The sequence below is a fragment of the Suillus bovinus genome, assembly GCF_016758785.1.
Source record: "Suillus bovinus strain UH-Sbo-P2 chromosome Unknown EDB93scaffold_8, whole genome shotgun sequence".
NCBI lineage: Eukaryota > Fungi > Basidiomycota > Agaricomycetes > Boletales > Suillaceae > Suillus > Suillus bovinus.
In genome coordinates, this window is record NW_024542064.1 from 552,160 (window position 1) to 579,610 (window position 27,451).

A 27,451-nucleotide genomic window follows, 5' to 3' on the forward strand; every position below is an offset into this window, starting at 1 on the left:
TTGACCTCCTACTCCTAACAAGAGTGATTCCTTCTGCCTAGCCAGCAGTCTATATTCTACTTTCTTATCTGCTCATTGCAGATAAGTCTCTAGTCTCAATCTTTACTCATCGACTTCATCGTTGAGCAAAGCCCCTGTTATTAGTTGGACCTTTGTCCTTCTATTAACGCAGATCTTACGATTAACCTTCGGGTGTCATAAGCCTTGGCAGATACACTTATCGTCGAGCCCTGCTTGACATAAGCTACCTGATTTGGACATAGGCATCAAATCTTACTTGCCAAAGCTTCACCAAGTAAGACCCCTAACCTTGGGCTACCCCAGGGACGTCCTCGACCGTTGACGACACATGCTCTGTTTGAGCATTGTCAACAGATACTATCCAAGTCTGTAACAATACCTAGCATCAGCACCAGGATAGTTGTTGTGGAGGGTCCAATAACAAGCTCTGTTTGCATATGATAACAGGTTTGAGATAGCTTGGAAATCTATTGTGGATGCTCAGCGGACTTCAACCATCAGCAGTGTTGGTCCGACGTAGTCCAGCAATATAATACTTTGCCTGACACTGACATTTGTTCAGATATTAGGTATAATACAATGAAAATCAAGCCATACATACATTGATCATATCTCGTCAATATTGGACCATATCGCAGTGCACTGCCGCTTGTAGACTGAATTGTGTAGTTTGTAAGTGTAAGCATCGCAGACTAGCATGCCAGGTACATAACTAGTGTCAGCGCCAAGACAGTTGTTGTCGAGGGTTAGTGCTGCCATGGTCCAGTCCAGAACCATGGTTCAAACCGGACTTTTGGTCCGGTTCTCCGTGGTTTGGTCCATGGTTCTCGGTTCTACATCTTCCTGAACTGTTCTATTTTGGTTTGGCCTTCCTGAACCGTTACGAACTGTTGTTAACTTTGACTTCAACAACATTGGCCTCAACGTCAGACTGTCGTCTTTGGGATTTGCACTCTAGGTTAATCAGGCAATCTTTAGCATTTTTGAAGGTAAGTACTAACTAATCAAATTATCAATATTCTTGCCTACTGACATATGTTTGACTATGTCACAGATATATGTTAATTCAAGTCTGCACACTTCCTAGACAGTCATGATCCTCCACCGGCTCTCAAGTCTTTGTTCTGGGGCACATGGGTGTTGGCTCCCTGCTCCATGTACAAAATGAGGTACTGACAACAAAATTGTGAGTTATCTCTGACAATGTCTCAAGATGCCTGTGAGCTTAACGCTGACGGCTCCCTCAAGGATGCCTCCGATATCACTTTCTTCAATGACCCTGACAATGATGTACTGCTTCCCAAAATCCCACCTTCTACCCAGCCATCGACATCAACTGCATCTACAAGAGATGCCTACTCCGTTCTACTCAAGGCTGGACATACCCGGGGTGTGAGTACTAGGTCCTACCTATCAGTTCCCGGCTTACATTCTTGATTAGTTACATTCCCTACTGTATCCAACCCTCGCTCGTGTTGCGCATGATTACCTGCCCATTCAAGGCAGCACTGTTCCATCTGAACGTGCTTTCTCCAGTGGGGGGATTACATCCACTCTCCACCGCAATGCACTTGCGCCATCCACATTCTCCACCCTACAGTTGATGAAGGCAGCTTACTGGAATGGACATATCTCAGCAGCAGTAGAGGCAGAGGGGCACACGGCTGGTGTGTAGTTGGACTAGCCACTCAATATTGTATCTATGTACCATATCAATGTTTTTCTTGCACTTGAAAAAATTTATGGTTCGGTTCAGGTTTGGACCAGAAAAAAACCAAACCGGACCACAAAGAACGGTTCTCGATGGTCTGGTTCTGGGTTCGACAATTCTGTAGAACCGGACCCATGGTTTGGTTCTCGGTTCTTGTCCAGGACCCTCTGAACCGGACTGAACCAGACCATGGCAGCACTATTGAGGGTCCAACAACAAGCTCTATTTGCATATGGTAACGAGGTGGAGATAGCTTGGAAATCCATTATGAACACTCAGCACATTTCGACCATTGGCGGCGTTGGTCCAACGTAGTCCGGCCATATAATACTTTGCCCGACAGTGGAGTTTATTGAGACATTGTGGGTGACATAAAAACAAGCTAAGGTTACATACCATGACCAGGGAAAAGCTGATTTGTAGTGTATTGCCGCTAATTCTCAACCTGGGGACAGTGGTCACTCTCGACATGGTACTCTTTCTTTGTGATTGCATGTAGGTATTGCAACATGAATCATCTCGGTGATGAGCTGCAACAAGGTGTCTCAATCAGGCATTTGGTGGCTCCCATCCGACTAAATCCGCATATTTAAAGCTTTCCCATATCGGTTGCAATTATGATAGATATTGTGCATATTTTAGATCAGATAGAGATTTGTAAGAATTTATCGTTTTCAGGTCATTTACCTGATGTGGACTTGAATTGGACTTTCTCACACTTTCGGCGACTCTGACCTCATTTAAGGGAACATTAAGTAATATGCAGTTTTCCTGATTAGTATCATGGAGCTTCTAGTGCCTTCAGTGGTCGTTACTAAAGCTGTTACAGTCGCTTCAAAAGATGCTCTGCGTTACGCGCTGCTACAAGTCACTTCGCTCGGCGGGGGGTTTCCTAATGGACACGTCACGAGTTCTCACTTGGCGGGTGTGCAAAACCAACCGGCTTACTCAGGCTTATCTTGGGGCAATTGCCAATGCTAGCTAAAACTGAAACTTTCGGAGTTGGAAGCAATTGGGAAACATCACTGCAATCGCTACACGAGGTGTGAGCTTTTCTGAACATTCATGTCTTCTCCCAGTGAAAATAGGTCGCTGCTGCATGTAGAGGTCGGCGAAACTACACAGACTGCCTACGGCACATCCCTGGACAGCAATGACGGCCCGGAATCCATCTCTAGGCAGATGACTCTAGAGCGAAATCTTCTACGAAAGCTAGATTTCAGAATAGCGTATCTTGTTCTTATCTACATCTTAAACCAGGTGCGCAAGGCATCAATAACTTGCCTCGTCCGTTCTCCGCCTCTCTAATAATCGCTACAACTCACAGATGGATCGAAATAACGTCGCGTAAGACGTCCTGCAAGGAAAATCTATGTTTCTGGCTAATATCCGTTTTCACTTGTAGCGCTGCAAGGCTTCGTGGTTTCGAGGAAGACCTCGGCATGAAGGGTAATCAGTTCAACACCTTGATCAGCAGTCTATACATCGGCTATGTGTTCATGCAAACACCATCGTGAGTGATTTTAGCTTTAACACTTCCCCCTGAAAGTTGAGCCATGGTGGCAGAAATTGGATTCTCACTCGCATGACGAAACCATCGCTGTATCTATCGAGCTGCATGTCGCTATGGGGTCTCCTGACCACTCTTATTGGTGTGTTTTGTCATGTTTGTTATACTGAATCTAAAATGAACGGAAACCCCATGGTATCAATGAAGGGATATCCACGAAGTTGGTTTATTGTACAATGGTGTACGATTGAAACGCTGATATACATCTTTGCAGCTACTACCAAGCACTTTTTTCACGCTTTCTGGTGGGATTCTTAGAGGCCACCTTTTATCCTGGTGCTGTCTATCTGCTTTCAAGATGGTACTTTTCGCAGTTCACTTCACATGACAGACTGGCTTGCTAAATAAGCTGCAGGTATAAGCGAGACGAGCTTGGGTACAGGACCGCGTTCTTCACCGCAGGTATTGGGATTAGCAATGCTTTTGGTTCGCTGCTAGCTTCTGGAGTTCTGGCAACCATGGAAGGATTTCTCGGTTTTGCGGCCTGGAGGTGCGGAACAGACATCTTTTTCCCAGCAGATGTGTGACATGGATTTTGACTACTTTCAAGTTCAGGTGGCTGTTTTTCACAGAGGGCTATCTAACAATTTTGGTCGGCATCGGTGGGATGTTCATACTTCCTGACTTTCCTTCGAGCCCTGCGAGTTGGCTCACTCCTGCAGAGCACGCTCTTGCTCGAAAGCGGATGGAGGATTCAGACGGTCATGGTACCGCTGAGCCTGCGTCATCCGGCGGCTTTTCTGTCGTCCTTTCATTGATGACAGATTGGAGAGCGTGGTTGGTTGGCACGGCATTGAGTTGCTGTAATGCATCTCTGTCATTCAATATGTTCTTCCCGACCTTGGCGGCCACAATGGGGTACTCACCTACTATCAGTCTTCTGCTGTGCACACCGCCATGGATCGTGAGCACGATCACCGCTGTCACTATCGCTCGGTAGGCTCTATTAAATTGCAACTTACCTCTCAGTGAAGACTTACGTTTTTGAAGTCACTCTGACGCGACGCGTGACCGCTTTTGGCATATCGTCTTTGCGTTGTTGATGCTCATTACTGGATACGTTTTGGCTATGTCCACGATGAATTTCACTGTTCGCTACATCTCACTGTCAGTCATTTCGTGTATCACTCGTCTCGGTGTCTCTTATTATCCAAACCAGATTTTTTATGGCTCAAGCACTGGTCTCAAATGTCCTCTTGCTAACGTGGATCAGTAATACATTCGCCCGTTCTAGCTCTACGCGAGCAGTTGCGATCGGGTTCATGAACTGCATCGGAACGTCAGGGAAAATCTTATCCCCGTCAGTCCCTTTCTAGTTTCTCTCGTGTGACCATTACTGATATGTCATACGATATCAGGTACATCTGGTTATCCAGCTTGGGCCCGACATATACAAAGTCATGCCTCATTTGCATCGTGCTGGCCATCTTATGTATCTCATTGTGCTGGGTGTTTAGGCAGCATCTTGAGCGATTGAATGAAGCCGCTGATGAGGAAGAGCGCGAACTGAATCTTGCTAAAGGTTATAGGTACATATTGTAGAGTAGTGGATGTAAGGGTCACATATGCAAGTTGATGGTTTGATCATTGTTTCTTGTCACTAGAAATTATCCGTGGTTCATTAATTTGAGCTATTTTACCGAGTGAGCTCGGCAAGCTATTCTATCAATGATTGACCAAGACGACCCACTTTCTTGCAGACTCCCCAGTAAACTCAGCAGGTATATTGAGGTGAAACAGGGGTTGACACTGACGCTCTAGCTAAGTAGTCTAACCTGGACTTTGAAGGTTTGAAACGAAGGTTGACGTGATTTTTGGCATCTTGTCATGCGATAGTTCTTATACGGGGATGGTTCCGCAGCTTCTCGCTTGCACAATCACGAGCCTAGGATCGGCTGTGATAAGCGATAACACCCTGCCAGTGAGGTCTAGCCAGTGTTGCCAGAGCGGTGAACAAACTCGCCTGAAATCAAGGGTATCCAATACAAAGTAGTTCTTCGCAGAGTCTAGATGGCATAACAAGGCTCGATTCGTGGGGAATCCCAGGGGAAGTGCTAAAGATGTGACAGATAATACGACAAGCGACGTGACCGTGACAGACGCGGTATAATCACATGTCAATTCTCATTTCAAGTATATGAACCCCTTGCGTCTTCATTTCTTTTTCGTTCCCTTCTTGCACGCCTGCTCTCACATTTACCTTCATAATGTCATCATCCACGCAAACCCAGACAAAAGTCCCTGAAATCACGGTTTTAAATCGTGTTGTTTCTATTCCCTTAATTGCGTCTTCGCTTGAACAGATAAACACCATCCTTGAGAAAAACACGCTCACCCGCTCTCCGTACCACGCAGCTCAAGCGATTACCAACACCGCCTATAACTACTCGCAGCCTATCCAGATTCGCCTTGCCCCACTCCTTGTCCGCGCAGACGGTATCGCCAACAAGGGTCTCGATGCGGTTCAGTCGAGGTATCCTTATCCGTTCCAGGCTAAGCCCGAGGAAGTGGCCAGCTACGTGTGTGCGACTGCGGGAAACACGTTTGAGAATGTCAAATCCCCTGCAGTTAGCGTTGCAGAGGGCATCGACAAGGTGGGAGCCACGTGACCTATAACCCCTGTTACACGTTTGACATGACTTTTCAGAAATTTGCACCGGTTGTTGACTACATCGAGAAAATCGCTGGAAATATGTCCCATGGATCGGGCGCTTCGTCCCCCTCTTCCGCGTCTTCCGACTCTCAATACCAGTATCAGCGCGCGATCAACGTTTCAAAGCACCTCAAGGACAACCTCTACGTCTATTCATCAGAGCACCTCAAGCAAGTACAGCAGCAAAGTGTCCTGGTGTGAGATACTTTCTTTTGTAGCGCGTATATGCGTTTGTTCTGACCAATCATCCCTTAGTCAACGCGCGACCGATACCGCCAACTCTATCTCTGCTCTCGCCTCCAATCAAATGAAGAATGCTCAAACTGCCTTTCATGGTGTTGCTGACAGCCTGATTTCCGAGATGCAGAAAGTACACGAGTCCACCATTCAGCTCCCTCAGACCTTACAGGATACATATCCTGACGTCTCCAAAACCGTCACAGACTTGCGCAATATCATCACGAATCCCTCTCTCCCTGTCCCAGAGAAGATCAATCGCTTAGGCAGAGAGGTCAAAGAACGCGTGTCTCCGCTGCTTGAAAAGCTCACACAGCGGATAAGCGAGATCATTTCTGTCCTTGGATCGAAGGCAGAAGAGGTCAACAACACCGCCGAGGCGCATGGCAATGGGCTTCCCTCAGCGTCCGACTCGGATTCCTGATGGTAAACGCCGATTCAATTTTGTTATGAATGTATCACGTTCTCTTCTTCTTGTCATGACTCATAGAAATTCGAATAGATTAGAGATTTCGTTCCTCCATGCACTATTGTTCACATGCATTCGTTGTCGTCTTCTTCCGTTCACCTTGTAATTGTATTCGAAGCTTTCATACTCCCTTTTTTCGATCAGGCAATCATATCATGGATAATTTGTATACGGTACATTACAGTAAACTGTTTGTTAGTGCAGTGACAACGACCCTTGAATCACATACATAACAAGTCCCGGGTTGAACGGTTGAATATTTGTACAGCACTCCAAGTAGACCCCATCGCGTCACACTGCAACTTCTGCAGCTTTAAGAGCGACTTCGAAACCCTCCAGAAGCCCCTCTCTTTCCTCCATCCCAACACTAATCCTCACCAAGCCCTGTTCTACACCATACTCCGCTGCCCATCCAAGTTCGAAATAATGCGCAAGAATGGTATACGGACACGCGAGCGTAAAGTTCGTTCCAAGACTCGGGCCCTTCTGGAACGGCATGTTATCGAAGAAAGCATGCGAAGCAGCAGACGAGGTGAAAGTGAGTGAAAATAGCCCTCCGTAGCCTCCTTCCGGAAGCTTGCATGCGAGGTAGTTTTCAGGCGTGATATATTTTGGGTAGAACACCTCTTTGATAACAGGAGATGGTAGGGATGTTCCACCTGCGATGGATCTCGATCGTAAGTACTCACAAACGGCGAGCGCGTTTTCGTCGATAATGCGAATGCGCTGTGCAAAGTTTCGGGAGTTGCGCTCCATGAAGACTGCGTCCTCATCAAAGTATGTGTCTTCATAGGTAGCAGACATGTATGCCTTGAGCGCAGCGTAGTGGCGACCTTGAGGATTGAGAATTAAACTGAAGGTAGCAAGTATGAGATCAAGCTTTGAATGATGGCAAGACACCTACCTTCCCCCCATAGCGTTTGATTCACCGCTAAAGATCTTGGACAAGCTGCTCACAACGATGTCTGCATGTTGCAGCACGTCGACATTGACGAAGTTTCCAACAGTCTCATCTATGACGAGGACGAAATTATATTTATCTGCAAGGGCACGGAGGAGGGAGAGGTTAGCTGAGCGAAGGAGAGGGTTTGATGGGAACTCTGCAAAAAGAGCTGCAATAGGCAGCGCGGAAGGGTTCGCGGAAAGCTCCTGCTTGATAATTGTCTCTAGCGTGTCTATGTCAGAGTCAACACCATGTCCGAGGAAATGACATCCATGACCCCATTTTTGAAGAGTTTTTAGGGTATCAGTGTATGGAAATCTAAGAGACTATCAGAAGGTGTCTCAAAGCATCGGTGTAAAAACATACCCAAAGCACACACTCTTGGCTGGTGGCCGTGTGCCTAGAACCAATTGATGCGCAGTCCAGATTGCAGACATGCCCGTTTGGAACAAGTATACGTCATCTTCAGTCACATCCTTCACGCTTCTGTGGCTGGGCCCCACTTCGACATCGTTTGCGCCTGCACATGGACCATGCGGGCTGTCTTCCCAGTTGTCTCTGACGAGCACACCAGCAATTCGTCTGCGCATAGCTCGCTTTGCATGAGAACCCGCACTAACCGGGAGGTTTCTCCCGTATCGCTCTTCAAGATAGGTGCTTTGGTCTTTACTGAGTGCGTCTTGTGGGTTGGAACGGGGTGGAGGAGCCGATCCGAAGGACGACAATTGTGATGCACGCTTGACACTATAGTGTTTGTTCAGCGCCTTGAATGGAGCACGGGGAGACGTTGGCGAGGGTACTGAAGAATTTAGTGATTCCGCCGGGAGAAGGGAGAGACAGCAGTCCGCGAAGCGAGAGGAGATACCGAGACCCGTATGCTGCCAGAATTGTTTCGCAAAAGACCATGCATCTGTGGGGAATAAAACGATGTGTAGCTCCATCGTGGGTTGCGGAGATGGCACGGGAGTGTCCTCGGGATAAATGTGGTACTGCACGAGCCGCGCGTGCGTTGGTGTGCCTGCTAATGATGCTCGATCAAGCATAAAAGATCGACACCGGTCTGCGATCTTCTTGGATGGGTATAGCATACATTTTTCGTTGGCTGCCCCGAATTTTTGCTCGCATATCCGTGCAAGCTTCGGATTAATGGCTTTAGGGATATACTTTTGGTGTGACTTGGGGACAAACACATACTTTTTCGATGCTTCGGTGTATAAAGAACCTTGGGTATCCGGACACCATTGCATCAACGACACGCTTTTCTCCTTCCTCATATCCCACATTGTCCGCCCACGTAGGGAGCGAAACAGAGATCGCATGCGGAGTGAAGGGTGGCACCGTAGACCCAAGCGGGTAGTAGTTGCTCACAGCAGTCATAATATTAATCGCGGGGTAGAGGCGACTATCCTGATGTCGCAAATCTTGCGATGCCTAAATAGCAAAAACTGGTGCTTTCATAAAATTCTGAGTCGAATGACTCGTGATGCAGATACATGGAGCAAGCTTACTAATTCAAAATCCGATTTTATTCGGTCCATTGCAATTGTAGCAGCGGAAGAGCGGACACTGTTTCTTCACCAATTTCACGAGCTACGTCTGGTCATATTTGCTTCTCAGACCTATCAGGTGAACGCTACGTCAAAGAATCACTTGCACCATCCACGGCTTCTGATTCCCGTTGGATATTCCTGTCGCCCAGAACCTGGCAGAATTGTGGCAGAACATCATGAGTTCAGGTGGCAAATCCCGTGTGTTTCTATGGCGTTATGGATAGATGACCACATCTTCGTTTGCATCACGATCCCTGCAGGGCCATATTGATATCTCATCCTCTATTTCTGGAAGTACTATTAGTGAGTAATAATCCTTCGTCAAGGTGCTGCAGTTCTGCAAAGCTGAATGCTCTCCTAAAACTTCCTTCCCGTCTACATTTCAGTCCGATTCATCGCATCTTTCGCATTACGAATATCTTCAAGTTGAGCAGACCCAGCATCCAAAGCCTGAGCGAGATTGTCACCGGAGACTGCTTCAAGTGGAGGCAAAGTCGGTCTTGAGCTGCTTGGAAACCTCTGTATTAACTTGTGTGTTTGAAAGAATTCGGTTGTGTGCATGTGAGCGACTTAGTAGCCACTGGCAAGCTCAAGAGTCTCAAGTGCCTCGATTAACGCTATCTCGGAAAGGTTGCATACTGTAATAGTACATCCTCCCATGGTTCTGCAACATTCTGCCCGGGAGGTTCTGTCATCTGCCTAGCAGTGCCAGTTCTGCCCTGCCACGAGGAAAAAAATAGCAGAGTTCTGCCACAATAATACCTCCAATCGGATTGCGCCTCCATAGCACACTCGGCATTACATCAGATGACGACTGTTCAAACTTGTGTGTGAACCTCGCGTCCATTACTACTGGTAAGCAGTCTGATTGACTTATCCATTCGGAGCCACATTGCCGAGAAGCGTCCAATTGAATTGCCAACAACTGCCGCAGTTCATATGTTGGCTTTGAGTTCGGATCAGGTGCCCGACTTTGATTCGTGTCCGACGAAGGACTCGGAAATAACAGGATTCATCAGGCATTCTCCGCGGTGCTGGTTGAGTTGTGGGTATGCAGATTGAGGGGGCGACATCTTTAACGTGCCGCCGCTATGCCCGTGTCGTCCAGCTTCCTTGAGTTGTACACCAGTTTCATATTCATAACCGGACCTCTCGCATTATTTGCGCGCGCAACTGCATGCAAATTCGTAGAAGCATTGTAGTACGTGCTCTCGAGAAGCTCAGCAAGATTCTGCGACCAGATCGCGGGATGTTGACGGCACATACAATTGTGGTTTCTTGACAATCAGACGTAATGCAGGCACGCAGTGCGAACCCAGCCGTGACGCGACGGCCATCTCTACAGGTGTTTTGTACCCTGAGCAATCTGAAGGAGAAAGAGGGGAAAGATGACATACCCAACTTCTTTGAAGTAGAGTGCGGGCTTCAAATCAAGTATCCTGAGTTCATGAAGCCTGGAGGTGGACGAGGACAATATACTGAGGTCACCTGCCTGAGGAGAAATGAAATACATCATTTGCCGAGTCGGTCATGGCATCGGGGAAACATAATTTACTACATAGTGCTCTGTAGCACTCTGTAGCACAATCCACCCCACTGATGCTGATAGGTTTCTCGCTGTCCTGAATCATAATTTGCGTTGGTGCTAGGAATTGCAGAGTAGTTGAGCCACTCACGTTGACGATCTTGATGCAGGTTCCAGCGTCGACAATATTCCCACCTACGACCCGAAGTTCAGAGAAAGCAAGTCTGTAAGGCGTTGAATGAGCCGCAGAAGTTTGAGTTCTTGATTCATGTCACACTCGATGCTCCTGTCGTCGGGGACCTCGATATTAGGCGGTAGCACATGCTGGCCCTTGACTTGCTAGACACCCAGCTTCTCAATGAAGCCTCTCCCGTGACGGCAGGGGTAGTGTCTATCCTTCATGTTCTCGTGAATACTCGAAGTCGTGAATACTAGTGACCCAAAAAAGACATACAGTGATGCAAGTATGAAGTACAACAAATGATACACCAAAAATAGCCCATCAAAATCTCAAAGCAATGTCACCCTCACCCAACATCGAAACGTCATTGTGACTTGATTACTTGCAGCTCTCGTCATCAAGAATCCAGTGCCCGTATGTGCCATAGTCCTGAAAGAAATCAACAAATTGTGCCGAAATTGATGTAATTAAGCGACAAACCTTCTGGAAGCAGAATTCTGCCCCCATGAAATGCATCCCGAGGAAGCTTGCAGGAGTGGTAGCACAGAACTCCTTCCAATCAGCTCCCGACGGGAGGTTCTCGAGGTAGTGTTCAATACGCTGCATAGTGTCAACTTCGCTCACTAGATTATGCACGAGAAACTCACTCGCTGACCGGATCCAGGAGAAATACAGCCCTGTGACAATGAATTAGTTGCAAATATGCCGACAAGAAGGATCGACAGACAAAATCTTTGTACCAGAGCCAGTATGATGCACAATCCGGCTCATGCTGGTCGACTTCCCAATGACCTATTACATTGTTTGGACCCTGGACACGGAATATCAGCTACTTGTACTACCAAAAAATACAGGAACACCCACATGATCATCGCACCACTTAGGCATGTATTCAAGTCCATGGATCTTTACCGGTGTGGCCATGCAAGCCTCCACACGGCGGTTGTAGTATGATGGAACATTCACCAGTCGGGCAGTGTACTCTCGAGTGGCGTATGTCGTGCACGTGTGAGAAGCCAAGTCGGTCCAAAACATATTCAATTTCAATCGTTCTTCTTCTTCGCGCTTCCGTCTCTCCTCCACTTTACGCTCGTGCTCTTCCACTTCCCTGCTCCATTTTTCGCGGAGAAGAATTCTGTCTCGCTCCTCACGCCTCTGTCTCTCCTCCAAGTCACGTTGGTGCTCTTCCACTTCCCTGCTCCATTTTTCACGGAGAAGAATTTTGTCTTGCTCCTCACGCCTCTGTCTCTCCTCTACGTCACGTTGGTGCTCTTCTACTTCCGTTAGCCATTGCTCGCGGAGATGAATCCTATCATTATCTTCCAGAAGCCAGCGTTTTTTGGTGTCAATGCGCTCGAGAACTTCCTTCTGGTGCTGGCGGAGTTCGATGTCCCAGTCCTTGCGGATGCGATCACGAACATCCGGATCTAAGGGGTCCTCGGAAAGGCTAACGAAGATAGTGAAAGAGGTGAAAACAATTAAGAGAACGAGCGGTGCATAGACATAGAAAGATAGATAGCGACGATAAGGCTTGCGAGGCCCTATCAGAGGATCTGCTTCTGATGAGCTGCAAGGCTTATCATCACCCATCAAGTATCAGACTATTAGCAAGGCTTACACACCTACATCTAGGAGAGTAAGGTGGGGGACTGCGCGTTCTCGTTAGTATCAATGACAAGAGTATTCGAGACAGTACTTCACCTGTTGTTCGGCCTCATATTGAGGAATACTTAACAAATAGTTGTTGACTAACAATACCACAATACACAAAACACTGTTGAATGTTCAATTTTCTCTTTCGATGATTTAATGTTTACAGACCTCTCAGGATCTAGATAGGTGTGGAGTGGTTGAAAGTTGAACCGAGGGAAGGTGAGAACCTCGGATTCGGTCGGAGTCGCGGAGTTGGTATCTAGACTTCGTGCCACCCTGAGGACTCGTAGGTACCTTCAAAAGTCTTGGATGGCAACAAACCTGCAAGGCCTGAGATGCCTGCTAGACCTTTGTTTGTGTCCAGCATGTGTACGACTCAAAATAAATCCATCCTCTTCCTTGCCTCGTTGTGAGTTGCTCTCGCCATCGAAACCCCAGTGACCATATATGCCCCTGTGGAAAATAATCAACAAATCGCGCCAAATTGGTGTAACAATTCTGACTGAGCAGCGAACCACTTCGAAGCAGACTTGACTGTGCACCATGAAGTGTATTCCACGAGTCCTTGCCGGAGTGGTAGTTCGGAACCCCTTCTGATCGCCTTCCGACGGAAGGTTCTCAAAGCTTTTTTCAATACGATGCGTACCGTTAACTCCACTCGCTATACCGTGTCCAAAATTTCATTAGCCGGGAGAAATATGGCCCTGCGACAATCAGAAAGTTACGAACAGGCCAGAAGTTGATGGTTTGACAAACGAGAACTTGATGCCAATTCCAATACAACTGGTAGAATCCGGCTGCTGCTGCTGCTCGATTGATTTTCCAATAAACTATTACATATCAAGAAACACAGGGATATCAACATGATCTTTACACCACTTGGGTGTATATTCAATCCCGTGGATCTTTAACAGTATGACCATGCAACCCCTGCAAATGCTAGTCATAACTTGACGGAACAATTTTCTATTAATTGGGTATATGGAGCTTTGGGTCAGTCCAAAACATATTCAATATCAAGTGTTCATATCCTTCGCACTTCTATCTTTCTTCCGCTCCCGGACTAAGCGGCAAGGATGATGATCGCAATTCAAGTTGAATCAGTTATGATATAACTCTTGAAATATTGATGGAGATTAGAAGGCTTGCCAAGCCTCACTCACGTAGTACGATAATAAGGCGCGAGACCATTACTGCGCACCATTACTAGGCCATCAGCGACAATACCACCAGTAGCTTGTCGTATCGCCATGAACCTCTCCTAATCGGACAACCTAGTCAGGACGCTGAGAAACACGAAGGACTTCCTTGGTAAGTTATGAGGAATAATGACAAACATCTATCAGACTCACAGGAAATATTGCGGACGGCAGCACGCACGCTGGCAGTGCGCGAGTCTGTCTAACCTGGACGTACTTAGCCTAAGAATAGTAGATTCAGTTAGAGTTGCGGCATTGGTGTCTAATGCCGCTGTTCTGAACTTGCTGTAACATACAGCATGTTTCCTTGAGCATGCTGTGTGACAGTCAGATTCTAGATCTGAGGTTCTACACGAAATGCGCACCGCATCTGCTGAGTAACAAATTGACCAAAGTCAAGACCATATGCCCATCAAGCTGATTGCCAATCATGCACAATTTTGATGGTTAGCTTCAGTAGTATTCGCAAACAAATGTCAGCCTTGTGGTGCAGTTCAGGAATGAATACTGATACTTGGAATTACTGCACAAACCTACATACATCCCTGTCAACGATTATCTTTGTGTACAAAAGACATGACAAGCGAACCCTAAGTTATTGCCGGAAATCATCGAAAAACGCGTGAAAAAGCAAAGACCTCACAAACATACATCACGCTTCCGCTCATCACTCCCACCGTCCCATGATCTCCCCAAAATCTAAGCCCACCAACGAGTTTCTGTCACCAGCACCAAGCGTCGGCACTATCCGCGGACTATGCCCGACTTCTCCTAGCCCCAAACTTGACATGAGGCGCGGACTACCGACTTCTACAGTTGGGATGATTCGCGGGCTTGCGCTGAGACGCACGCTTGTCCTGCTACTGGATCTTGAGCGCGCAAAATCTCTGCTGGATTGTGAGAGATCCCGTGTATGTGTGAGAGACCCAGAGTGTGACAAGTCCCGTATGATGCCCCGAGACGACTGTGAAGATGAGGATGAGGCACGTCGGTGCCGCATGCGTTGTGTGGGATCAACATTTGGGACGTTGGCAATGAGTGCAAAAAGAGAAAGAACTACATGATTGGGCATCAGAGATGAGCAAGATATCCGATGGACGAAATACGCAACTGTCGACGACACTAACAATTCCGCACAATCCGCCGCCCATGGGCGAGCCTGGAGATGAGCTGGGCTCGAAATCAGGGTCAATTACGAAGAGTCGGTGCGAATTAGCTGATCAAGTCGTCAGTCAATCCCATTTTGTGAGTTGAAAAAGTGACACACTCGCAAGCAATTTCTGAATCGCATATAAGAGTGTGCTGGTGGGGAGGGCGACATACACTGTGTGGTATGTATCAGTTATACTAGTAAAACGAGTAGCCACAAAGCACACAAGGAGGCGTTGTTGTGGAATCACAGATAAAGGTGGAGAGACACGAACCAGGATACCGGTCTGCTCCATCCGTGCTTCCATCTGGCTCCTTGATCTGCGCGACGAACTGATGCAAAGGCGCGGAAAGGATGTGGTTGGACTCTGAGGGAACGACGAGCTATATGCATATGGTGGTGATGCATACACATTAAAATCAGATATAGTTCGTGAAAAGAGAAAAAATAGATCAAACTCTGCACTGCGGCGATAGCAAGAGGAAACGCACCTTTCCGATATCAGTAACACTCACTGCTCCAGTCAGCCCACCCCAAGACCCGTATCCAGCTCCGTATCCTCCCCCGCCATCATCGACAACAGCTACACTACTCACACCACAGTCGCTCATCAGGCGCATTGCGTCAAGCACTGTAGATGAGCTGGTAGCAGCTATGATAGACGTGTACATTTGAAGCATCGGGAGAGCAAGTAAGTGCAAAGGCCACGAGAGGAATGTTGCAAATGTGAAAGTGGAAGTAGGGGGCTGGGGTTGAAGCGGAGCTGTGGGGCGGGAAGCTGTTAAGGCTGATACAGGCTTAGGAGACTGAGAGAGTTGGGAAATCTGTACGGAAGGTTGCCTTGAAGCTGGCAGGCGAGGAGAATGTGGGCGCTGTATTGGAGAATGAATGTGTGCGGTAGTGTCTGATTGTGTGGCAAAATTGGCGAAGTACTCCAGTAGAGCACGGTCGGAGACTGCACCGAGGTAGGTAGTCCCTGTTCTTGTCGTCTCCGAAGCAGCATTACGCTCCGCAGGAGCTGTGGGTGGGGTGGCTTCGACAAGCACTACATAATGCAACGCGCGGAGATAGGTGTTAGTAGAAGAAATAAATAGGCTGACAGGAACACTCACCCCTATGCGTTCCCTTCGCAAACACTCCGAGCAGTGAAATAAGATTGGCGTTATTCGGAAGGGTCTCCAGGTAATTCTTTTCTGAGAGGTCTGCGAATGAAAGTGCGTCAATATGGGTGTAGAGGAGGAAGAAGTAAGAGATACGAAGTCTCAAAATACATGGCGTAGGACAAAATAAACATGCCATAAAGCACGCCATCGATGTAATGAGTGATGTTCAACACATACTGCTAACAAGATGCACAGGTACACATCCTTCTCGCGCAGCACTCATAATCTGATCGGCGCGGGAGTTAGCGCGAAGCTCTGCGGGTGGGATCGTGTGCCGCGTCGCGGCAAGCGTGAGGAAGGCGTTCACGTCTGAAAACTAGATGCACACCGTCCAAGTTGTGATAATCCGGACAGAATGGAGGGCATGCAGGTCAGCTTGGACGAGCACGAAACCAAAGAAGAACGCACGTCAAAGAGCCCAAGATAAGGTGCATCTGTCTGAGTCGAATCTGGTAATGTGCGGACAGCAAGACACGAAATCTCTTCTTGCAGAAGTAGCTAGATAATAAGAGTCAGCGCAGGTGGACTTATCAAGCCCAACATTGAACTCACACCGCATGCGTCCTCGACGGACATGTCTGCGTCTACTTCAACTATGCGCACATCGATCAAGTCTGCACGAGTGTTTGTTAGCATGTAAGGTCCGGGATAGAATCCAGTGCAGATACGGAACGAGTTGTTATAGATCTAAACGCACCTTTAGCCAATACACGTTCCCAGTGCGCAACCCACTTGTCTGCCTCTGCGGCAGGGACATCTGCGGCCACAACTGTTGGACTCTGTCCACGGGTGGTCCTTGAGGTGGATGCTGCCCGCTTTGCCATGGCATATACTTATTTTGTTTGGTTCTGAGAGAAGACGAGTCTCAAAATACGCGTTGTATGTTCAGGTGACAGTCAAGTGGATGGAGTCGGGCGCTAGGCACGATGACGGTGTGATAAGAAGGTGGTGCATACCTGCGTGCCGCTCCTCTTATTACGTGGTACCGCCCGGCCTTTCCCTCTTTAAACTCCGAGTCTCATACCACAATCATGGTGGCCAGTCACAATCTCATGCCAATGAATTCAATAGCGGAAATTAATGTCACTAGAGGCGAAGGGCGAACACGTCACAATCGGTTGGTCTCACTGGCACTAAGACCTCAGATTTCAGGTTTCAAACACCCCTGATTTTTAAAAAAAGGGTAACAGGTCTAAGGAACGCGAATCAAGTCGTCCAGATTCGTGATTGGCATTGCTAGGAGTGACGTCAGTGGATTCGTGTACTAATGAGCGATCTCTGCTCCAGGATGAGGGCTCATTGTCGGGTGAGTCTCTGCAGCTTCGTGCAATGATTTCCAATGGACTAAATATGCCCGTAAACAGTGAACCCTGCTCTCTCAAATAATCTTAATTAAAGCATGTTGCAGAGCACTAGACTCTTGGGAACGGCTCACAGTTTTCTTCATAGTAGAGGAATCACATCCAGACACTCGTATCGAATCCGGTGACCAATGCCAGTGAGAATCCCTTCTTGTTACAAAAGATATGATCCAAATGACAGTTATCGCCAAGCTTCGGATTGGATACCAGTGCGGTGGTCTTTGCGTTGGTAGGGATGCTCTTGAGCAAGACTGTTGTTTTGCTGTTGGAAGTATCTATTAGGAATACGGCATTGCAACACCTGAAACATCATCCGCATCTTTTTGACGCGGTCGTGACGCGCCAATGCGAGTGTTCCCATGTCCTACATTCGACTCCTAGATCAAGTCGCCCGATTCATGAGATCAGTTCTTTTCCTCCCTCTCTGAACCCTCCGAGTCTGTAGAGCATGTCGACATTTAACGGGCACACATTCTTCGGCGGGCAGAGAAGGAACTACAACTTCAGATAACTCATCTACGGACTCCGAAGATGTACCATCAGAGTTATCGCTGAGCAGCGGTGGATCTGGATGATTTTGATTCTCTCGGTGGGAAGAAGTTGAATATACGCTCGATTAATTTCTAAATGATGGTCAAAACAAGTGCACTCCGTATCTCAAAACACTCACCAAATATAGTATTGATACGGGTTTCCAAAAACGCGTCAAGGGTTTTCCTCTAGGGCAGGAGACAAATAGAAGAACGTTTAGTAAACGATTTTATTGCTGCCAGGCCCATGGACAACTAGAGTGTACGACGTCTTGAATTCTTCTTTGTAACCTCGAGGATGGGATTGAGGGGTATGGTCCATTCGTTCTGGACAAGAACGACAAAAGCAACCCTGTGAGCCTAGTCAGTCGTCGTCATTTTAAGCTGTCTGAGGTCAACATCAAGTATACATTTGAACGTAGCTGTTACAGATAAAAATTACTTGGCTCCTTTCTTTACACGGCTACAATTTCGCCCTCGCTAAGGGAATTTCATCCATGATAGCATGCGGAAGCTCGTATTGAATCCAGTGACCAATTCCAGTAAGAACTTTGATATTTAATCCCTCCATGCCACGAGGAATGTGATCCAATATATTGTTGAATTTTGGGTCTGATACCAGTAAGGTGATCTTAACATTAGGTGGAATGTCCTTGATCAGCCCACTGAAGGACCACGGTGTGTTTTGCTGTTCGAAAGAACTATCAGCAATGCTTGCCATTGCGAGAACTGAAATATTACCAGAAACATCTCGACACCAGCGCGATCGTACATGGTCATCCCCAGCACTCTTAATTCGCTGTCACGTCGTGACCAAGCAGGATTTTCAGCCATATGCTCTTCAGGAGTTCTGATTCTCGCCATCTCGTTTAAAAGTAATTGTGTGTTTATTTTTATTTTCTCCTCTGTCATCTCGAGGGCAGGATCGAGGAGTATGACTTTGGTGTTATGCGTCTTGGGCAAAAATGGCAAGAGCGCTAAGGTCACTGGGCCTCCAAATGAGTGACCAATGATTACGTCGTAGAATTGGTCCATGGCGAGATACGGTCGGAGGTCCTCTGCAATGTTGGATACACGATAGTCGGTGCTCTGTCTCCATGCATGCCCGAGGAGATTCGGAGCAACGACGAAGAACCCTGTTCAATTTATTAAAAATGGTTCAACTTTATAAGATAAGAAACCTGACCATCTGCTACTAATAGCTGAGCGATGCCCTCCCATGATTGTGAGGACATGGTCATGCCATGAATGAGAAGAGCCCGCCTAGAAGCGGTAGGCGAACCCCACTGAGACGCTGAGATGGACATGTGCACACTAAGATGGCTTGAATTTGTTCAGGACTTGGCAGTAGAGAGGATTGGTACTCGTTCTGCATTTAAAAGCCAACAGAACGGTGAAGGGAAAATGCATTACCATACAGTGAGAATAAACTGATGAGGTTGACGTGTCTGCCTGAATACGAGAGTAGCACATCAGGACATACTGTTGAATCGGTGAATTTGCATATGCGGCAGATCCGGCCCATCCATAAGTCCTAGTTAGCTATTTGGGGCAGAGAGAACTTATCTTGCGGGTGCGACTAGGTGAGAGAATGACATCCTACTTTGGAATCGCTGCGAAATTACGTTACTCAAGCAACCAAGTCTGAGAAGAATATCAATAGCGACTGTATCAATTAAATATAGACTGAGACTACACCACAGAACATATATCTTCTGAAGTGCTCGGCTCAAAGTTTCGCTCTTCATAGCGGAATTTCATTCATGATAGTATCCAGAGCCTCGTATTGAATCCAGTGACCAATGCCGATTAAAACTTTGGCATGCAATCTCGCCACGTCACGCGGGACGTGCTCCAAATGACAACAACCACCGAGCGCCGGATCTGATGCCAGCACAGTGATCTTCACGTTAGGTGGGATGTTTTTCAACAGGCCACTGTAAGACCATGGCCTACTGCCCTATTCACATGAGAGATAAAATTATCAGCAATGCTTGCCATTTCGATGCCAGAACTATTACCTCGAATATCCTTTCGACAACAGTACGATCGCACATGAAAACTCCTAACGCTCTTAACATGCTGTCACCTCGAGACCAAGCAGGGTTCTCGGCCATGTGGTCGTCGGCAGTTCTGATATTCTCAAGCTCCTTCAGAAACTGGGTTTTATACTTGTTGATTATCTCCTTTGTAAGCTCGAGGGCAGGATCGAGGAGTATTACAGTTGTCTCTTTCGTGTTGGATAGGAGTGGCAAGAGCAATAAAGTCAGCGGGCCTCCAAGCGAATGACCTATGATCACATCGTAGGACGTGTCCATGACATACGGCCGAAGATCCTCAGCAAGGGTGAGCATAGAATAGTCGGTGTCTCGTCTCCATGCGTGCCCAAGGAGATTTGGCGCGACAACAAAGAACCCTGGCTAGCCTGTTAAAATAGAGTATCACCACCATAACATTGCGAAACCTGCCTTCTGCTGCTAATAGCTGAGCAAGACCCTCCCATGATTGTGAGGACATGGACATGCCATGAATGAGCAGAGCCCGCTTGGAAGCGGTAGGGGAGCCCCATTGAGACGCCGAAATGGACGACATATATACTCAGATGGCTTGAATGTGTTCGAATGTCTTTCAAGTGGTACAACTGGTGAGACAGGCCTGATTCAAAGAGGTTGGGAACTTGGTCTTCGCTTAAATACTGACGATGTGACTAAAATGAGAGCGGGAAAAGTGTATAAAAAGAGTGATTATGCACATGTCAAAGATGTATCCTGGAAGATAATGAGATTCCGAGAAGCCGAATAGCAATTGATATGCCTACCCTTCTGCAAGGGCGCCGTCAATGCAAAGATTTCGTCGAGGAAAGTCGTGCCCTGGAAGTAGCACTGCCATTTGGAGGCGTTGGTGCTGCAAACTACATCGATGTCTTCTCGCCCAACTGATCGAATAAGGCAGATTTATACTCGCTCGTATTGTGCAGGGGACATTGATCCGGGTAGTCTGACATGCAGCTCCAGATGCAAGACTATCTTGTTGGATGGCTGTCTCCTTAGGGAGAGACGTTCTTCGATTTTCCGAAAGAAATGTGTAATCGCAATGTCTGATAAACTGCTTGGGCGAGAGTTGATTCTAGTAGGACTAGCGTAAGATTGGATGGGGCGATCAACAGTACTAGTGAAGGAACAGGAAACGAACTTTCTCATCAGTCCTCTGATGGCCCTCACTCAGTTGAATGCTCTGGGCATGCTGAGAGTTGAAAGTCTTGAACAATTGGCTATGTGATGAGGGTATTGTTTGCTAAGGCTGGTCTGCATCATGGTCATTAATTACTGAGCGCGTCGGAACGAAATTGGCGGATTATTTCCTATTTCAAATTACAAATTTCTCTCAACGTTCTCCCTCGCAAAAACGTTCATACTAGAATCAACATGCTACTCCCGAGCAAGTTCCCACTACTCTGTCAACAAGCAAAGGCAGGACCACCAGAAATTGGATGCAGCTATGCACGAGCTTTTAGGCCTTGAAACAGTCACGGATGGTATCGCCGTCAACTCGTTGAACAAAAGGCTAGGATTATCCAGTCCAGAATTTCGCACAGCATTCCTGATATTGGCAATTGGGGCTTACATAGTGCTTACAGCTTTTGAGGGTAATACTTGATCAGTGGCCACGCCCAGGCCACCAACCGAAGTTTGGCGGCAAGGTCTTTGCCACTGCGGCCAAATGTGTATCACTGCACACTGCACGGACCTCACTATTACGTGGGTCAAGCTGGGAGCACGTATTGAGCGTTGAAACGTTTAACACCTCAGAGTCTCAGACGCTAGTGTGGCCTGGAATTTTGATTGTGGTGGCAGGTCCATGTCGTATCTGCACCTTGACGCTTACACTGTACAGCAGGTGCTGTCACTAGCACTGTGACTGACTATGTATAGAGACTGCCACCAATCAATCAATAAAGTTCCTGCATTCAGCTTGATATCAATCAAAATATGCAATTCGAAGCTTGAAATATACAGCATGGAGGCTCCGAAGCTGACCGTGAGTGTTGAAGCTTGGAGGTATATAAATACACCCGAGACCTGCTACCGCCTTATACAGAACAACTCCCCGAGATCCTCTTGCAAACTGCAATGCACATAGTATCCCCCCATCTTCCAACGGTCCACCAACTAAGTGGACCTGTCTCGACCCATAGATCCAGTGTTCACGAACCCATATCGTCTTTCGATGGACGTCTGACGCTCAGTCCCATGTCTGCCGAACGAGTACAAGTACAGAGATATACAGGCAACGATAATACCATGTATGTCAGTGCTGGACATTGTGGATAATGTCTGACTCACCACTGACACGCAGTCCGAGAAACATCAAGAACTTCAACATCCCACGTATGACGATAGATCCTGTTGGGTAACACATTGCCACTTTGCCACTTTCGTATCTCATGCATGCATTTCGGAGCAGGCGATCAACTCCTCCTGGATGGCATGCCCACATTCATCCTGAAGGCCGTCTCTACTACTGTTATGACAGCGTAGTGACTTTTGATGGGTCTTCAAGAAAGATTCACGTTATCACACAGGCGGATCTCGAACGTGACGGGGTTGCTGAGGCGATCGAGAACCTTGCCAAGCTTGCCTACAGACATGCTTACCAATATCCTTTCTTCCCGGTCAATGTAAACCTCGTGTTGGAACTTATGGACGTCAGCAAAAGCATCACGGGAGGATATTATTTTGTGCACCACGAGAACAAGTGCCTGTTCTGGTTGAATGACTTCGATGCCACCATCATCCTGGGTGAATGCAGTGGGGTCACTGAACTTTCTCATAAGCGTCAGTTCTGTGGACTCGTACCTTGACCGTGTCTGATAAACACTTGCAGAAATCGAGTTAGAGGCTCAGTACTGGTACGCGTTACAGCACTTTGTGAGTATATTCAATGTATGCTTCATTATCAGAATGTATTATACTGATTGCATCAGTCGAGGCATGGTGACTGCTCACACAAGTAGGAAACACATCGACCTGTTTCCGCACGCAGGTGCTCTCCACTCTCAGGTCCTTCAGCAATTGCAACAAATCATCCGGTTTGCGATAAGCGGTAAGCTCTTTACCATCGGGACATCGTACGAGAGCTTGATTCCGCATTTCAGATTGCATGACTTCGGAAGTGTCGGCTGTCTGCGCTTTCAGCATGGATGTACTGAAGAACACTCTGGGCCTCATCAAAGATGTAGACGGTAGGTTACACCAACTCCAGATATCCTCAAACTCATCGCATATCAAGTAGAGAACGATCGAATTCAGTCGGCACACGACAAATGTTTCGTCGGTAAGTAGTCGTATTTTACGCGCAGTGAATCGACATTCATGATATCGTAACCATTAGCAAGGATGATGAACCATTTTAGTACGTGAACTAATTCTGGCTCAAGATGTTTTCCAATCTCCTGCATCAGGGCACTGTCAATACCTTAACCATCACGGGCAGCGATGCGCACGGCTTTCCCGAGATCAGACTGTATACGACGACTCCTACGAGGAGCGGTCGGTGATGATGAAATGCCTTACACCCTTGCTCTTCAATGCCCCTTATGAGCATGTTCGCTCTCTTCACAAACTTTACGTCGACTCTATAATTAATCAGCTGGACTGGCGCACCTTCGTTCAGAAGCTGAATGCCGAGATACATGACTTCAATCTGCTCGTAAGCTCATCTCCCTCTAGTTTTGCAATACGCGGATCATGCTAACATGTCGGTGGTTAGGCGACAGTGCTCTTGAGTGTCAATGTTGGTTTTTTGGCGATTCAGAGCGTAGATCGTGGTGGGGGACGTTCTTTGTCGCAGGTCGCGAGCTACATTTCTGTGATCTCAAGTTTTGGGAGCATGCTACTTGGTGTAAATATCGCGAGACAAAACTATGCTCAAGGTTCAGACATGGTGGACAACGTGGTATGTCTTGTTACAATTAGTTTATTGATCATCTCCAATGAACATATCCGATTAGCATGCACGCCTAGAGAGCTTAGTGCACCCCAAGCACGGCCTCGAGACGCTTGCAATCATATACAGCCTACCGTATGCTTTACTCATGTGGGGGTACGTTCGACCACAGCCTTCCCAATCAATTTCAAGTTATTCACTACACCTGTTAGGATGTTATTTTTCGTGCTTGCATTCTTAACTGAATGTATTCATGACTCGAGTGTAGTACCTTTGGTCCCTGTAAGTGTGACGGCGATTATTGTGCTGGTGCTTGTTGGGTGGTCTTGTCACAGGTTGAGAGACCCAGATATCGGGGCAGAGTGTCTGTTTGGAAGTGTGTTTACGATAGGAAAGTGGGTCAAGGATCGACCTAGATGGATTCTAGCAGCCGTGGTGCGCTCACGTGCTTCGGTAAGCGAAAAGAATCAGCTGGAAGTTGCTTTGAGTTAAGGTGGGAAACTTTAAAAACTCCACATGCACTGTGTACCGTCGACGAACTCGAATTTCTGAATGCAATGATATCTCCTGAATTTCGGATTTTGTTTTGGGTGTTATGTGTCCACCTAGCTGGGATTTATCTATTTACCAAGGGATTCCTCCTTAACCGACTCGCACTCCCCGACAGAAGTGTGGACGCTTGCACTTCACTCGCTACCCACAAAAGAGCTGTCTTACTCGTCATAGACGCCCTACGCTTTGATTTCATTGCAGAACACCCGCCAGAACCTGTTTCACCTTTCCATCATAACATTATAACTCTGCCACGCGAATTGACCGCCGCTCATCCCGACAGATCATTCATATTCAACACGTACTCTGACCCACCGACTACAACTCTTCAGCGACTCAAAGGCATTACCACGGGATCTCTACCCACCTTTGTAGATGCAGGAGAAAACTTTGGAGGCTCTTCCATCCATGAGGATTCTATCGTGCATCAGCTAAACGCTGCGGGCAGAAAGGTATGTACTGACTTCTTCTTACCCTCCATTTCTCTGATACAATCCAAAGGAAAGATCGCTTTCGCCGGCGATGACACCTGGCTCACCCTTTTCCCAGATTCTTTTCAGCCAAACATGACCTTTGCCTTTGACTCCTTCAACGTCGAAGACCTTCACACCGTAGACCAGGGCGTCATCGATAATCTTTTACCCTTGATGCGACACCATCACAACTCATGGCATCTTGCCATTGGTCATGGATTAGGCGTCGACCATGCAGGTCACAGAGTTGGTCCAGATCATCCAATCCTCAGAGAAAAACTCGAGCAAATGGACACTCTTTTGCGCGATGTCGTTGCAGCCATGGACGACGATACCCTCCTCATAATGCTCGGGGATCATGGAATGGATAAGATGGGCAATCACGGCGGTGACAGCGTCCTAGAGACAATGTCAGCTCTCTGGATCTACAGCAAGGTCCCTCTTTCCCTTTCCGAATACACAATCCCAGAGGTCATTCTACCAGTGATTACATTTCCAGGCAGTCTGGTCCCCCATCGCCATGTCCAGCAGATAGACTTGGTGCCAACTATCTCCTTGCTCCTCGGTCTTCCCATCCCATTCAATAACCTCGGAACCGTCATTCCAGAACTTTTCAATCGGGATCCCGACGGTTCATCTTTGCATAAAGCCATGGAATTCAACACAGCTCAGATCAGACGATATCTCGACGCTTATCGATCTAGCTCATCTGGTAAGGAGCTTGATGCTGCCTGGGATGATTTCTCCCTCGCCTGGGATGGCATAAATGCGATGGACGGGGATCGCCATCTCATTGCGCTTGATAACTTCACTCGTTTGGCGTTATCTGCTTGTCGGGTTCTCTGGGCTCAGTTCAACATTTTCCTGATGGGCGCTGGATTAGCCGTCATTGGTTTAAGCATCGTCGCCAGCTGGGCGTTGTACTCCACAGTCCGAGATATTGCGGACGTCGAGTGGGAAAAGTGGGTGGACGACAAAGTTCGGTGGTCGTTCAGCACCTCTGCCGTAGGATCTGCCCTAGGATACCTGACCCATGTTGTGTTGCATGAGTATTTCGACGGTGTTGCCATGCATCAGACCATGCTCTTCGCTGCTGCCACCCTATCGTCATTCGTCATGATAGCTACCACCCGACCCACGATCACCTTGAAATCCATCAAATCACTCCCCATTTTCCTCATTCTGCACACCTTATGTTTTGCATCAAATTCATTCACAGTATGGGAAGACCACATCGTGCTCTTTTTCCTCATCTCGTCCATCGTGCCCTCCGTCATCACAGGCTTCACAGCTCCCACCTCTCGGCTGCGCTACCGCATACTAGGCTTTTCCGCTCTCTTCGCTATATGTGCGCGCCTCATGGCTATGAGCACCGTCTGCAGGGAGGAACAACACCCATACTGCACTGTTACCTTTTACGCGTCCGAGTCCTCATCAGCCCCACCACTCACAGCACTCCTCCTCGCTATTCCTGTTGCTGCCGCAGTCCCCCACATCATCCGGCGCGTACTCAAAATCTCAAAATCAGACTCTGGTCTCGCTGCAACGTTCATCCCCCTGATTTTCGCGCCGTCCTTGATTGCTGGCACGATGTTCTGGATGCTCGAATGGGTAGACTCTGCACAGATCTTGGGCCATATGGGTGATATTTTGCGGGTGACCAGGACAGTGTTGGCGAGGTCTACCGCTGCTGCTGTGTTGGTTGGGGGTTTGTCCGTCTGGTGGACATCACCTGTTTGCCTTGCGATCTCAAAAAACCAAGCGAGTGATGCATCTACACAGGAAAAGACTGAAGTTACTGTGTTAGGCTTTGCCAACGCATTCGGCTCTCCTTATCTCATGTTTTGGCTCATCTTCTTTAGTATCGTGTGGTTGATGACTCAACTTTCAGGACAGATCGTCCTTGGACTCTCATCCATCGCTCTTCTATCATATCTAGAGATCATCGACAGCGTTCGGGACGTCCACGGCCTAGACAAGGCGTTCACATCCCCCGACGCATCCCCCCAACTCGCCAATACTAATCCGAACCACGACCTTTCATTCTCGGAAATTGTGCCCCTAGCGCTCCTAGCGATGCACACGTACCACAGTACAGGCCACCAATCGACAATTCCATCTATCCAATGGAAAAGCGCATTTATCCTCGGAAAGACGCTTTCCTTCCCCTTTTCACACATTTCCGTTACTATCAATACCTTTGGGTCCTTTTTCCTTGCAGCACTGGCGGTGCCGCTAATCGTACTATGGAACCTCCCTCCCCTGCCCCTCTCACCCTTTCACCCCCGCCCAAACGCATTAAGAGCCGCACTAGCTATATCCTTGTATTTCGCAATGTTGGCATTTGGAGCAGCTGCGTGTGGAGCAGTATTGAGGAGACATTTGATGGTATGGAAAATCTTTGCGCCTAGATATTTGGGTGCTGGTTTGGGGCTTTTGGTTATTGATGTGGGTGTTTTGGTTGGTGTTGGCGTTGGCGTTGGGAGGGTTGCAGGGGAGATTGGGAGGATTTTTGGGAGGGCGAGGAGTTAGCGGAGTTGATGGATTGAATTGTATCAATCGAA

The 27,451-nt window shown here is 47.6% G+C and overlaps 10 protein-coding genes across 10 annotated transcripts; 4 read left to right on the plus strand and 6 right to left on the minus strand.

The window, feature by feature from the left end:
- Positions 1–2,914: 2,914 nt before the first annotated feature.
- On the plus strand, positions 2,915–4,844 carry EDB93DRAFT_1079152 (major facilitator superfamily domain-containing protein; the record flags this gene model as incomplete). Its single annotated transcript, XM_041445434.1, has 10 exons — positions 2,915–2,992; positions 3,060–3,079; positions 3,138–3,245; positions 3,299–3,388; positions 3,517–3,603; positions 3,658–3,792; positions 3,858–4,238; positions 4,293–4,409; positions 4,462–4,602; positions 4,661–4,844. 10 exons carry the CDS (start codon positions 2,915–2,917, stop codon positions 4,842–4,844), a joined length of 1,341 nt encoding a protein of 446 aa, XP_041311221.1.
- Positions 4,845–5,509: 665 nt separating this feature from the next.
- On the plus strand, positions 5,510–6,616 carry EDB93DRAFT_1079038 (uncharacterized protein; the record flags this gene model as incomplete). Its single annotated transcript, XM_041445424.1, has 3 exons — positions 5,510–5,896; positions 5,950–6,152; positions 6,211–6,616. The coding sequence occupies 3 exons, from the start codon at positions 5,510–5,512 to the stop codon at positions 6,614–6,616; spliced, it is 996 nt and encodes a 331-aa protein (XP_041311222.1).
- A 336-nt stretch (positions 6,617–6,952) lies between these two features.
- EDB93DRAFT_1078857 (pyridoxal phosphate-dependent transferase) lies at positions 6,953–8,981 on the minus strand (the record flags this gene model as incomplete). The annotated part of the gene is made up of 4 exons (XM_041445413.1): positions 6,953–7,514; positions 7,566–7,922; positions 7,971–8,740; positions 8,799–8,981. The coding sequence occupies 4 exons, from the start codon at positions 8,979–8,981 to the stop codon at positions 6,953–6,955; spliced, it is 1,872 nt and encodes a 623-aa protein (XP_041311223.1).
- A 1,971-nt stretch (positions 8,982–10,952) lies between these two features.
- On the minus strand, positions 10,953–12,700 carry EDB93DRAFT_874224 (uncharacterized protein). The gene is made up of 9 exons (XM_041457772.1): positions 12,682–12,700; positions 12,562–12,608; positions 12,483–12,509; positions 11,725–12,427; positions 11,588–11,671; positions 11,508–11,537; positions 11,341–11,460; positions 11,134–11,289; positions 10,953–11,075 (listed from the first exon to the last, which is right to left on the minus strand). The coding sequence occupies exons 2-8, from the start codon at positions 12,576–12,578 to the stop codon at positions 11,239–11,241; spliced, it is 1,032 nt and encodes a 343-aa protein (XP_041311224.1). The 5' UTR covers positions 12,579–12,608; positions 12,682–12,700; the 3' UTR covers positions 10,953–11,075; positions 11,134–11,238.
- Positions 12,701–13,370: 670 nt separating this feature from the next.
- Positions 13,371–14,385, minus strand: EDB93DRAFT_1126216 (uncharacterized protein; the record flags this gene model as incomplete). Its single annotated transcript, XM_041448746.1, has 5 exons — positions 14,364–14,385; positions 14,250–14,302; positions 14,078–14,193; positions 13,866–14,028; positions 13,371–13,799 (listed from the first exon to the last, which is right to left on the minus strand). Coding segments are annotated over exons 3-5 (238 nt in total), but the record flags the coding sequence as incomplete, so codon positions are not given.
- On the minus strand, positions 14,346–16,988 carry EDB93DRAFT_1126230 (uncharacterized protein). Its single transcript, XM_041448747.1, has 10 exons — positions 16,723–16,988; positions 16,578–16,639; positions 16,434–16,523; positions 16,203–16,341; positions 15,975–16,064; positions 15,354–15,907; positions 15,137–15,245; positions 14,980–15,036; positions 14,824–14,928; positions 14,346–14,768 (listed from the first exon to the last, which is right to left on the minus strand). The coding sequence occupies exons 1-10, from the start codon at positions 16,847–16,849 to the stop codon at positions 14,380–14,382; spliced, it is 1,722 nt and encodes a 573-aa protein (XP_041311226.1). The 5' UTR covers positions 16,850–16,988; the 3' UTR covers positions 14,346–14,379.
- A 1,391-nt stretch (positions 16,989–18,379) lies between these two features.
- On the minus strand, positions 18,380–19,223 carry EDB93DRAFT_1247078 (Alpha/Beta hydrolase protein; the record flags this gene model as incomplete). The annotated part of the gene is made up of 3 exons (XM_041452536.1): positions 18,380–18,604; positions 18,658–19,052; positions 19,103–19,223. 3 exons carry the CDS (start codon positions 19,221–19,223, stop codon positions 18,380–18,382), a joined length of 741 nt encoding a protein of 246 aa, XP_041311227.1.
- A 218-nt stretch (positions 19,224–19,441) lies between these two features.
- On the minus strand, positions 19,442–20,646 carry EDB93DRAFT_874535 (Alpha/Beta hydrolase protein). The gene is made up of 3 exons (XM_041457773.1): positions 20,385–20,646; positions 19,938–20,332; positions 19,442–19,876 (listed from the first exon to the last, which is right to left on the minus strand). The coding sequence occupies exons 1-3, from the start codon at positions 20,506–20,508 to the stop codon at positions 19,661–19,663; spliced, it is 735 nt and encodes a 244-aa protein (XP_041311228.1). The 5' UTR covers positions 20,509–20,646; the 3' UTR covers positions 19,442–19,660.
- Positions 20,647–22,157: 1,511 nt separating this feature from the next.
- EDB93DRAFT_874558 (uncharacterized protein) lies at positions 22,158–24,643 on the plus strand. The gene is made up of 12 exons (XM_041457774.1): positions 22,158–22,223; positions 22,273–22,326; positions 22,381–22,751; positions 22,801–22,825; positions 22,931–23,019; positions 23,072–23,158; positions 23,206–23,250; positions 23,308–23,328; positions 23,378–23,625; positions 23,686–23,871; positions 23,927–24,018; positions 24,075–24,643. The coding sequence occupies exons 2-12, from the start codon at positions 22,307–22,309 to the stop codon at positions 24,352–24,354; spliced, it is 1,464 nt and encodes a 487-aa protein (XP_041311229.1). The 5' UTR covers positions 22,158–22,223; positions 22,273–22,306; the 3' UTR covers positions 24,355–24,643.
- On the plus strand, positions 24,420–27,419 carry EDB93DRAFT_1078807 (uncharacterized protein; the record flags this gene model as incomplete). Its single annotated transcript, XM_041445409.1, has 2 exons — positions 24,420–24,866; positions 24,921–27,419. 2 exons carry the CDS (start codon positions 24,420–24,422, stop codon positions 27,417–27,419), a joined length of 2,946 nt encoding a protein of 981 aa, XP_041311230.1.
- Between the last annotated feature and the right edge of the window lie 32 nt (positions 27,420–27,451).

Excerpts from the sequence above, each read along its gene's own strand:
- EDB93DRAFT_874224 (XM_041457772.1), bottom strand. Across the intron at positions 12,428-12,482 it reads CCTTACTCTCCTAGATGTAG|CTCATCAGAAGCAGATCCTC; the intron begins GTGTGTAAGCCT and ends TAAGCCTTGCAG. Across the intron at positions 11,461-11,507 it reads CTCCTGGATCCGGTCAGCGA|CGTATTGAACACTACCTCGA; the intron begins GTGAGTTTCTCG and ends GACACTATGCAG.
- EDB93DRAFT_1126230 (XM_041448747.1), bottom strand. The coding sequence starts at position 16,849 with ATGGCAAAGCGGGCAGCATCCACCTCAAGGACCACCCGTGGACAGAGT. Across the intron at positions 16,640-16,722 it reads GGAACGTGTATTGGCTAAAG|ACTTGATCGATGTGCGCATA; the intron begins GTGCGTTTAGAT and ends ACACTCGTGCAG. Across the intron at positions 15,037-15,136 it reads TGGAGCAGACCGGTATCCTG|TGTATGTCGCCCTCCCCACC; the intron begins GTTCGTGTCTCT and ends CATACCACACAG.
- EDB93DRAFT_874535 (XM_041457773.1), bottom strand. The coding sequence starts at position 20,508 with ATGTCGTCCATTTCGGCGTCTCAATGGGGCTCCCCTACCGCTTCCAAG. Across the intron at positions 20,333-20,384 it reads TCAGCTATTAGCAGCAGAAG|GGTTCTTTGTTGTCGCGCCA; the intron begins GCAGGTTTCGCA and ends CAGGCTAGCCAG. Across the intron at positions 19,877-19,937 it reads TTGTCGAAAGGATATTCGAG|GGCAGTAGGCCATGGTCTTA; the intron begins GTAATAGTTCTG and ends TCATGTGAATAG.
- EDB93DRAFT_874558 (XM_041457774.1), top strand. The coding sequence starts at position 22,307 with ATGACGATAGATCCTGTTGG. Across the intron at positions 23,329-23,377 it reads AAGGATGATGAACCATTTTA|GGCACTGTCAATACCTTAAC; the intron begins GTACGTGAACTA and ends CTCCTGCATCAG. Across the intron at positions 23,626-23,685 it reads TACATGACTTCAATCTGCTC|GCGACAGTGCTCTTGAGTGT; the intron begins GTAAGCTCATCT and ends GTCGGTGGTTAG.